The following is an 11,128-nucleotide window of genomic DNA, read 5'->3' as shown; positions in this document are numbered from 1 at the left end:
TTCAGGCAGGAATACTGGAGTGGATCCTCCTCCAGGGGATCTTCCTAACCAAGGGATCAAACCCAGGTCTCCCACACTGCAGGTGGATTCTTAATCATCTGAGCCACCAGGGAAGTTATTCTAGTCCAGTCTTTAAAAAGGTTTTCAAACCCCTGGTTGCATATGCTCTTCAGATTTTAGTTTTTAGTTTCTATAGCAACTTAAAAGTCTTAAGGTGAATTGGTTAGAGGCTCTTGATGGGCCCACATCTTTCCTGTCACACATCTTTCAGCAATATTTTTCTATTGGGTGTCTGTTCTTGGCATCACTTTGCCAAAGACATTATTTTCCATTTAATATAATTACTTCAAATAATAAATCTAATGGGAGCAAAAGAGCTATTACCCCTTGCTTTATTTTCACAGGGGACAAAACTTCGATAAAAAGATAGGTCCATTCCAGCAAGAATAATTGAAAATTTTACACATAATTGCATTTGTATTTTTTGGACATAAAAAGATCACATATAAGAGCTTTTCAAGGAGAAAAATAATTTTGACTCTGGAAAGAATTTTAAAATTAGTTTATAAGTTCACATCAACAAAATAGAAATTGGCTTTTTCTAGCAATGAGTTTCTAATTGAGGTAAATGTCTTGTTGTATTATAAGCAAGTATTGGGACATTAAAGTTGTCCTTCAGTATAAAATTGATAAGGTTAAAAGCTTTTGTTTCTTTTTGCCAGTGGAAAAAATCAAGAATTTGTTTGGAAACCTTCTCTAGCTAGGAGACCTATAGTATTAATTTTTTTTAATCTATTTTTTAGCAGGGTTTCAGTCTGATAATGTGTTCCATTTGCCACTTGACCTCTACAGTAGTTTCAATGGTACTTATAAGTACTATCGCAGAAGAAGTCATCAGTGTTTTCATCCTCACAGCTTATCTCAAGCAATTTGACTGAGATACACACATACATACATTTGCAGGATGTATGAATGGTGAACAAAGCACCATAGAAACAGAAAACTTGCTCTTCCTGGGTCTTTGGAAAATGGCTACAAGTGGGCTCTGTATTAAAATATTAGAATTAACGTTAAATTTTCCAAAATTTTTTAAATTAAGAAAATACATGAGGAGCACTTTCATGCAAACAGCTCTTTAAAATGCACTTAAGAGTGTATTAAGTTTATATATTATGAACGAAGGACATATACAAGTGTGTTCTATGCCCTGCCTTTTCTTTCCCCCTTTTACAAAGTATTTATTATACTTGCCATTATGAAAAGGACCAAAGTGCTAAGGTATCCAATTGAAATGCTCGCTTCTGTGAACATAAATAGTCTAATATTCTGTTATTTCATAATTATCAAGGGTTATAAAAAACAATCAAAATTACTAAGAAAATATGAGGGTTTGGAAAATTATCGTTTCCTTCACCAATGTCTTCAGTAATGTTATGTTCTGAATGTTAACTTCCATTGTCATTTTATGTTGTAAAAAATAACATATTCCAACTATATAAGGCTTTTTTACTACCAGTTCTCGACAGTTGAGAATATCATTTCATTTGAGCAGGAGACTCAGACTAGTCTACAAGTGAAATATAGAAAAACTAAATATCTACAAATTTTGAGTAATACTTTTTCAGTTTCCAACCTGCTTCCTCTTTTCAGATCCCACTCCCAAGATAAAAGAAAAACAGTACTTGAAACTTCAGTTGTCTGGGTGATTGCTTCAATTTTATTATATATCATAATATTAGAGAAGATAGTGAAAATTCTGCCAATATTGTAAATGGTGACAATTTGGGCTTTATAAACTTTACACTCCGACTGTTGATGTTACTCAAACAATATAAAAACATATCACTAAATAGAAAAAAACAATGGTCTAGTGAGAAAGGAGAGTATATCACGTTTCTATGTGTCTTTAGAAATGATGAAACAGAATTCACCTGGTCTGTAGCATATATTACGTATAAAATCAGTTAATCTGTGGAAATGTTGATTTTCAAAAACTGCCATTTTGACTTTTCAAGATTCAGTGGCAGACTCTTTAATCATCATTTTTTTGAAAATAATGTGTGCAAATATAACATTTCAAATGCAATTCTACCTCTGAGAAGGTGTGTACTATTTTTCTTTGTCTCTATTAGCATCTGAAAACTAACTTATTCCTTTTTATTTGGAACTCAAAGGCTTCAAATAAATATTTTAGTGTCTTTAATTTTATGCAAATGTACATGTAAGTTTTGGAACACACATGTATAGGTACTTACAATAAAAAGCAATGTGATAAACTGACAACATGAATGTTAGCATCTCTTTAATTCTCTGTTGCTCGATAGGTAGGTTCTTATCATTCTTACCACTTTGTGGTATATATTCACATACTTTATATATAAACCTGAATTTACTGAGTACAAAATGAAAATAATATTCATGCTACCCAAGATATTTATCTCTAAAAGAAATATTTATCTCTAAAATAAAACTAAATTCCTTAAGCATTTTAGCAAAGAATACAGCAATATGTGTTACATTTAACTATCTAATTGAATATACCAAGAAGATGATAAAATAGCTTCCAAAAGAAAAAGCAGAACTTAATATTCCATGTTATTTTATATCAATATCAAATTGTAGACAGTGACTTTAACTCAAAAGAAGAAAATTAATAACAATAAAATACTAATAAGAAATCATCTACTTAGTGCTTGTTAAAGTATTGGTATTAATGGGGCCACAAATTCAAAATGTCAGGATGCATGCCAAGAATGTGTGTATATGTATGCAAATTTTAATATAAACTCATCAGTTTAAGTGATTGATCACCAGTGATATTTAAATCAACCTAAACGTTCCAATCTTGAGGAAAAATGTTTTCAATTTATTGGCTTTCTTTAGAAGGAAAACTCAGTAGAGGTTTTGGCAATTGAGCAGATGTTTCCAGAAAGGAAAAAAAAAAGTACTGAAGTATGCTCACTAATTGAGCAAAATCCTATAAATGAAACCCAGAAGTTCATATCTCCTTTGACTTTTGTCAGTCTTTAAATAATTATAATGAGACTGTAAGTTCCAGCCAGCCTAGTAGCTTGTGCATCATTAAAATCAAACTTCTACTTCTGTCAGTGGATTAACTTGTCTATATATCCACATAATTAGCACTTCATCATTTTATGCTATTCTGTGATTTCTTCTCACCCTCCAATCTCACATCCAACATTTCGAAAAGCAGTTACAATCGCTTCATAAAATTCTGGTGTCCTTCAACTTCTGCTATTTTCCTCGTATGAAAATCACATTTTAAAAAGGAGAGGAGAAATACTGGACAGATCGTGAGCGTTGGAGACATTATATAAAATATGGGAAAATTCAGAAAGCTAAAGCACTTTAGCCGACCGGCCCAGGTCCATCCCCTAGGGTCCTTCTAGCACCTATTTAATTGTTGGGTTTTCAATTTTGGCATCTCCGACTGCGGGGACAAGGGGTTTAGCACCCTCGCTACATTCCATCATTCAGGATGCACTGCTGGGAGAAGAGATAATTTTTGCTTGGCTGCGATTTATGTTGACATTTCATTTTTTAAAACTTGATGTCTTCTTCTTTTTTGTAACGGCTTCTTTGATCAACCTAACAGTCTGGATGACCCGGTTCCCGTTGCTATTGTTGTGAAGTGAATGTTTTACTTAGCAGATAAAGAAAGAAACTACTTTTTTGAGAAGTTCCTCCGTGGTCAACTAGTTTTTAGACTATTCCTCCGGTTGCCCATGACGGAACATCTTTAGAGATATTTGGGTTTTCCTTTTATCCCTTTTGTTTTCGGAGGGGGATTGGGTTAAAAGGTGAAGCCCACAGGGCAGCCTCCTGCTGTTCGGTCTTGGCCAAAGTTTCTGCCGGTCAAGTTTGAGGCTTGAGCGAGAGAAGCCCGCGGACGTGGTCTACTGACCGGCTCCTCACAGTAGCCGCCTGGCAGGTCAGCCAGCGTGACATTTGTCTCTGGACTCTTACGAGGGCTTGGCGGGGCGGGGGGTGGCGATCGCTCCTGAGCCCAAATCGCCGCGAGCTCGGGCAGGGCGGCAGCTTCTGGCGAGGAACTCGGTAGCTGGAACTGCAGAGCGGCGCGCACCGGGCCACGGGTAAGACATGGCCCCCAGGCGATCTGGAGATGGGAGGGGGTCGGAAAGATCCGCGAAGCCGCTGGAGGGCGCGGTCCCCGGAAGCCGGGGCTGCGTCCCGTCTGGGGCTGCGGAGCTGAGGCTATGCGCCGGGGGCGCGCCGGCCAGGCAGGGCGGCTCTTCCTCTCAGGTCCTCGCGCCGACCTGCTACTTTTCTAGTGTTATGCAGAGGCTGAGAAACACAGGCTCTTCCCAGACCCGAGACTGCCCGGCCGGGAGCAGCCCGCGGGCCTTGGGACGCACCTGTTGCCGGAGCACGACCCCCGCCTCCTCGCCGTCGCCCACCCGGGCAGCCAGGGCGCGGGGTGTGGCCTGGAGAGAGCGGCCCCGCTGCCGCCCACCCGCTCACTCCGCTCCAGGCCTGCCCGATGGGCCCCTGGCCAGGGCCAAGGTCACGGCGCGTCTCTGGTTGAGGTTCCTTTAGGCAGCCGCTGGCTCGGCCCAAAGCCGGCTGCCTTCCTCTCCCCTCCCAGCTCGCGCCGCGGGGTGGACGATGGCAGAGACGACCCTCGGAAAGCAATCCATCTGCTTGCTCTAGTGGGGCTTCTAGCCTGCTCCCTTTCGGGCCGCGGCCTTATCCCGAAGGGCTGAGCTCGGGCGTGGGGTAGTCGAATGGAAGTGCCTTCTCCGAGTCCAAAACGACTCCGCGAGACCAGCCCCTAGGAGCAGCGCCAGCGCTGCCTGGTGGACGTCTCTGCCTTTCGGCCCTGGCTAGTACCAACCCATTTCATGGCGAGCAAAACTGTGGCTCCTTTAGTCACTCTCCCTCTTTGCCAAGAGCTAAGGAATGGGGAACAAGCCTCCTAGAAGAGGATGGGACTCCTGGAAGGCTAAAGTGTTTGCCTGGCTGGGGCCTTGGGCCTTGAGCCTTGAGCCTTGAGCCATCCCAGGCTCACATAAAGTGACCCTTGGGGAAAGCAGAGGGCGACTAGAGAGGAGAGGACGCGCGTGTCCCAGACTGTGAAAGAGGACCTCAGGCCAGGACACACTCCAAGCATTGCTTCCGTACTGGAGCCAAAAACCTTTTGGGGATGAAGTGGATCTTGTCCGTTCAGGCAGAGGCCTGGCGTCCCTTTTGCGCCCAGTGCAGCTCGCCTTGGGCCTGGCTGATGTCAGCCTATGTCCCTCTCTCCATGGAAGGAGGAAGGAAGGCTTCTGGTTTTCTGACTTCCAGAACACAGCCCTCACTCTCCTCAGCCCCGCAAGTGAATTCTTCAGTTTGTATTGAGCGGACTGCTCCCCACTTTGCCCGCCGCCCCCAACACACACTCTTTCCCTTCCCGCCGGTCCTCCACCCCCGCCCACGCAACTTTACCTTCTCTATTAATTGGCAGGGCGGGGGGAGGAGGGAGATTTTACACTTTATTTCATATTGTCCATTGAGAAAATAGGGATTTTTAAAAAGGTAAATACCTTTCAGCGGCCTGATTTTTCTATTCCTTTATTTGCAACCCTTCTGCTCAAACTAGACCTTGCTACTTCCTGAAGTCAAAACTGAGCAGCAGCATTCTCACTCGGGGCATGGGAAGGACAGAGGTCGATACCCAAGGGTCAGGAAGGTGGTTTTGACAGGGGGCCAGGCCTGTGTACTGGCCCAAAGGCGAGGAAGCCGCTGCAGCTCGGGTCCAGAGCTCTCGGCCCCACACCTTGATCAGCAGAAGAGCCTCTAAAGGCTGTGGTCTGGACCACGCCTCTTCCCCCAGCTTCTGTCCATCACTTGGGGCGTTGTCCGAAAGTGTGCGTTCTGTAACCCTTTTGCTCAAAAGCAGCTCCGGGGATGTCATTATCTGAGTTCAGATGGGCGAGTCCGATGCATTAGGAAACATTCCTTTTGCTTGGATATTAGGAGTGCGTTTGACCATCAGAGTCTCCACATCCAACCGAATTCCTTGGATTTTTCGTTTTAAGAAACTTTCTATGGAGGCGACAGGAGAATGAGAGGCTTGTGTCCAATCTTCAAGGGCACTAAGATCCTGGCCTTGACGAGGGGGTGCTGACCGTTTCCTTTATTTTTTGTTTACGGAGAAGTAATGATCGGTGTCGAGAAAGGATCCGTCCCCATGTCGTATCTCCCCACTCGACCTGCTTTCGCGGCGTGACGGTGACCAGGCACAGCCTTACCGAGCGCGCGAGCTCGGGACCTGGGCGTGCATCCCTCTCCGGTCGGCCGCTCCATTTGCGTCAATGGAAAGTGAAGCCTCTTTACCTCGCGAGTCCTGGAGGCTTGCAGCGACTCTGCGGCGCAGTGTGAGGCCCTGACTCCTCGAGATTCCTGGATTATTTCAGTTTTGCACTTGCCACTCAGACACTCAGCCGCAACCTAACATTTTTTTCCTGTTTCTCCGAGCCGGGAGCGTGGAGGTGCCCGGGTTTTTCTAGAGGCCGCCCCTGGGGCCGCTTCCCTTCCGGGGATTTCTGCCTTCCGGCCTCTCAGGCGGCTTAGCTAGTTCCGACTGACAAAAACTCAGCAAGGGGGAAGAGAGGTCGGCGCCGAGCTCCCCCCCTGGAACCGAAGGCTCCAAACTCCAGGCCTCCTCTTTATTCCTTCGTCTGGACTGTGAGCGGGACCGCAGGGCCCACGCGCGCACGCACAAGAGGCTCTTCAGATCTTACGGTGCCAAGCCACACACACACACATACCCACAGTCGTAGTTTATTATTCGACCCTGAGCTCCCGCTCTCCGGGACCGCGGGGTATGGGGTGGCCCCGGCCGAGGAACGCGGAGCCGCCGATGCTCCGCCCGGGCGCGCACAGCGCTAGAAGGCCCTCGGGTCGAGCTGGAGCGGGGGGGAGGGGTACCGCTCCACCATCTTCAGCCAGCGCCGGGGTCCGGGAGTTGCGGGGTAGCCGGAGAAGAAACAATCTCTCCCGGTGTTCTCGGGAAACTTTGCAATCCTTTAACCCCCTCCCTCCTCGGCCACTTTTCCTCTCCTCTCCTTCTCAAGTGGCTCTCATCGTAACGCCAGGGTTGGTTTGTTCCCTCATTTCCAGGTCTAAGAAGTTACAGAATCTGGCAACATTGAAATTCTTTCAGTAATCTATTTCAAGACGAAAGAAAAGATATAAAAAGCCAGAGACCCATTCTCACAGCAGCGTTGGGGGTACAACCCCGTCACCAGATACGGACATCCCATTACAGCCACACCGGAGGGCCCCATAAACAAAATAAGCACAATGTCAGTGTTTAGGGAAAGAAATCTATTGAAATGACCTTCAGGCTGTGCACGTCGGCAGGCATTCCCCCTGCCCCTCCCACCTTGACCCCGGCGTGTTGAACCTGCCCTTCATGTGCATCCCCGTCATTGAAACCATTCCATTGAAGCTTCTTTTGCCCACGTTTTCCAAAACTTGGGAATAGCTGTGAAAGAGAGGAGAGAATGTTTTAATTCCTCTTTCCAAACCCAGAGGAATCTCCACCTGGCTCCCTTCCTTTGGTGCCTTTGGGTGTGCTTTGGTTAGGGAAATTAGGAAGGGGAGTGGGTAGAGGAAAGTTGTTTCCTTTTCTTTCTTTCTTTCTATTCTTCTTCTTCTTCTTTTTTTTTTAATCCAGAAGGCGCGAGCTGGAGCGGTGAGTGTGTCAATCAGAGGGTTTTGTGCCTGGGGGCTCCTAGCAGTTCTGAGCAGAGGTGTCCCAGGGCGGCCCCACAATGAATATGAATAGGAATCCTTGCTAAATGGGACAGCAAAGCGCACCGCCCTGAATGATGGCACGTCATCCTAACCAGCCCAGGATAGATAGGAGGGTTCCTTTTGTCTCTTTTCTCCGCCGCAGCTCTATAAAAGCCCCTCTTTTTCAGCGTGAGGTTAGTTCAAGCACACACCAACGAGCTGTCCAGGAAACAGCCAAACCAGAAAGAAGGGAGTCGAGAGGGAGAAAGGCGGGGAAAGGCAGTGCCTCAGCTTTTCTTTTCACGTCTTGACGCTGAGAAGTGGGTTGCTGGGCTCTGCAGCTTTTCTTTTTTTTTTTTTTTTAATTCAAGATTTTCTCTAATTTCCCGCCTAAAGCTTCCCCACGGTAGGGCCGCATCCCCTATAATAAAATGAATTCTGATTCAAGCTCTGTCTCCAGCAGAGCTTCATCTCCGGACATGGATGAGATGTATCTGAGGGACCACCACCACCGCCATCACCACCACCAGGAGAGCCGCCTCAACTCGGTCTCGTCCACGCAGGGCGACATGGTGCAGAAGATGCCAGGGGAAAGCCTCTCGCGAGCCGGCGCCAAGGCGGCGGGCGAGAGCAGCAAGTACAAAATCAAGAAGCAGCTGTCGGAGCAGGACCTCCAGCAGCTGAGACTGAAGATCAACGGACGCGAGCGCAAGCGGATGCACGACCTGAACCTAGCTATGGACGGGCTGCGCGAGGTCATGCCATACGCACACGGGCCCTCGGTGCGCAAACTCTCCAAGATCGCCACTCTCCTACTGGCCAGAAACTACATCCTCATGCTCACCAGCTCCTTAGAGGAGATGAAGAGGTTGGTTGGTGAGATCTACGGAGGCCACCACTCGGCCTTCCACTGCGGGACCGTGGGCCACTCGGCCGGCCACCCAGCGCACGCCGCCAACGCCGTGCACCCGGTGCATCCCATCCTGGGCGGCGCGCTCTCCTCTGGCAACGCCTCGTCCCCTCTGTCCGCTGCCTCGCTGCCCGCCATCGGCACCATCCGGCCTCCCCACTCGCTGCTCAAGGCGCCGTCCACGCCTCCGGCGCTGCAGCTGGGTAGCGGCTTCCAGCACTGGGCCGGGCTGCCCTGCCCCTGCACCATCTGCCAGATGCCGCCGCCGCCGCACCTGTCCGCTCTGTCCACCGCCAACATGGCCAGGCTGTCTGCCGAGTCCAAGGACTTGCTCAAGTGAGCAGCGGGCCGGCCCGGCTGCGGAGGTTGAGGGGAAAGCGGCGGGCGGAAGGGGTCGGGTCGAGGTGCCAGGCCCGGAAGGAAGAGGGAGCTGGGCGCGTGGCCCATGGGAGGGTGGGCGGCGGTGGGGTCCCCCCCCAGTGGCCTCCCACATTGCCCGAGAGATCTCAGATCCTACTTGACCCCCGGAGGGACAGAACTAAGACCAAACTGCAATTTCTAGGTGGTAACGAAGGGGGACTTGAATCAGACTTCGTGTGTCTTGCATGCATGCTTCTTTTCTCCATGCCGCGCCACTTTTTCTCACTGCCATAGGCTCTTGTCGAGACTGCATTTATTGTATAAAGACAGGATCGGTGTAGTTAAACACTTGGCGAAGGGACTTTAGAGTTGGCTCTCTCTGGCTCTGCGTTCTTACCTTGGAAAAGACAACCATCCCTTTTGTGAGAAACAAATGTAAATATTTCCTTGAGATGGGTGCAGTTATGACTGTCTATCCGCTGGACAGTTGATTTTCTAGAGACAATGTGGGGAGAGAGAAGGGGGAAAGAGATAAGAGGGAAAGAGAGAGGGAGAGAGAGAAGAAGAGAAAGAGAAAAAATGTATCTCAAGACCCAAGTTTTGAATTTCATCTCTGGTCCAGGACGTGATAACTCTTCTGTGGGTTTTCCTTAAGACGCAGTGTAGGTCGAAAGAATGCATGCACGCTTCTAAATGAATCTCTTCTAAACATGTTGTGCAGGCCATGGTGCCATTTTCCTTGTAACAAGGATTTATTAGTGAATTCTCCGAAGTACTCCATATATCTGTCTGTGGTTGTAGGAAATGAACAAGGGGGCAGAGTGCAAAGTCCCAAACTCACGCACACACGCTTCTCTGCCACCCCCACCCGCCTTCAAACTTCATTCCCTACTTTCCTGGGCTGTTTCAGGGGCCAGTGATTGCAAGAGCTTGGGCTCCCTCTACTAGCTTGCCCCACCCCCACCCACCCCCCCCCTTGCTCAGTTATTCTGCATGCGGGGTCGCTCTCTCCATCGTCAGCTTTGAAAACTTACTGTGGTTTGGGGAGGGGTGCTGGTTTTATTTTCCTGAACATTTGCTTGAAATATTTTGTTAGGGCTTCAAAGACAAGACCTGTCTTTATTTTTTATATATTCTTGATAACTATGATATATTTATTAATAACCAGTGTTTCTGGATGAGATTTCAAATAAAAAAGAATCTTTAAATCCTGGCTTTGCCTTTGCCTAAAATTTTTGAAGATGGGGGTAGTGGGTAGGGAACATGTGGACCCAGTAAAGTGTAGCTGGACGTAGGGGAGAGATCTGGGTGGGTGGGCTAACACAATGCTGTTTTTCCTGATCATCTGAAGGTAAAGAGGTCAGACATATTGGTGTTAATTATTACAATTAAATGTCCTTCAAGTGGGGGCCTTGTCCACATTGGTAGGCTTGTGATATTTCAACTTTTTTTCTACAATAATCAGACCTTCATGAACTCAGCAACTGAGATTTTTTATTTCAAGTGATCTGGAAACCCAGAGTGACAAGAAATGAGAGGCAGAGTTGTGACTGCACTGGCTGTGTTGGCAACAGATGAGAATGAAACAGTAAGTTAACGTCTTTTCACTTTAAATTGTCTGTGTGGCTTTTAAAAAAAATCAAGCAAAATACAATCCAGTATATGTTTTAAAAATCAAAGAAAAGTAATATTTAAAAAATAATCGAAATCTCAGCCCCCCACCAGCCTCTTGGTAGCAGATTCCTCCAAGGTAAGGAAGGGCCCTCTGCTTTCTAAGGTGAGCCTGGAGTGAGGCCAGTGACCACCCAAGTCTCAGCATCTCCAGATGTGTAGTGGGAACTTTCTCTTCTTTGCTCCCTTAGAAGATTGCAAATCCCATTAGTTCAATACAAATTATTTGGAAGTGTTATTGCATAGGGGCAAGAAGAGAAAGAAAGAAAAGTCTTCTACATAAATAATGGATAAAATGGGCTATTTTAATCAATTACTTATCTCTCTTGCCACCCCATAACATTTCCAGATAGTTTGTATAAGCAAAAATAATCCAGAAAGAAGGTTTTGTTTACTTGTTTATAGAGGACAGGAAATCAAGTT

The 11,128-nt window shown here is 47.0% G+C and overlaps 1 protein-coding gene across 1 annotated transcript; it reads left to right on the top strand.

The window, feature by feature from the left end:
- Window positions 1-8,195: 8,195 nt before the first annotated feature.
- OLIG3 (oligodendrocyte transcription factor 3) lies at window positions 8,196-9,014 on the top strand. Its single transcript, XM_040239320.1, has one exon. It carries the CDS (start codon window positions 8,196-8,198, stop codon window positions 9,012-9,014), a length of 819 nt encoding a protein of 272 aa, XP_040095254.1.
- Window positions 9,015-11,128: the final 2,114 nt, after the last annotated feature.

This window comes from Oryx dammah, unplaced genomic scaffold (genome assembly GCF_014754425.2).
Source record: "Oryx dammah isolate SB20612 unplaced genomic scaffold, SCBI_Odam_1.1 HiC_scaffold_4, whole genome shotgun sequence".
Lineage (NCBI taxonomy): Eukaryota > Metazoa > Chordata > Mammalia > Artiodactyla > Bovidae > Oryx > Oryx dammah.
This window is presented reverse-complemented; position numbering and strand designations above follow the sequence as displayed.

Excerpts from the sequence above, each read along its gene's own strand:
- OLIG3 (XM_040239320.1), top strand. The coding sequence starts at position 8,196 with ATGAATTCTGATTCAAGCTCTGTCTCCAGCAGAGCTTCATCTCCGGAC.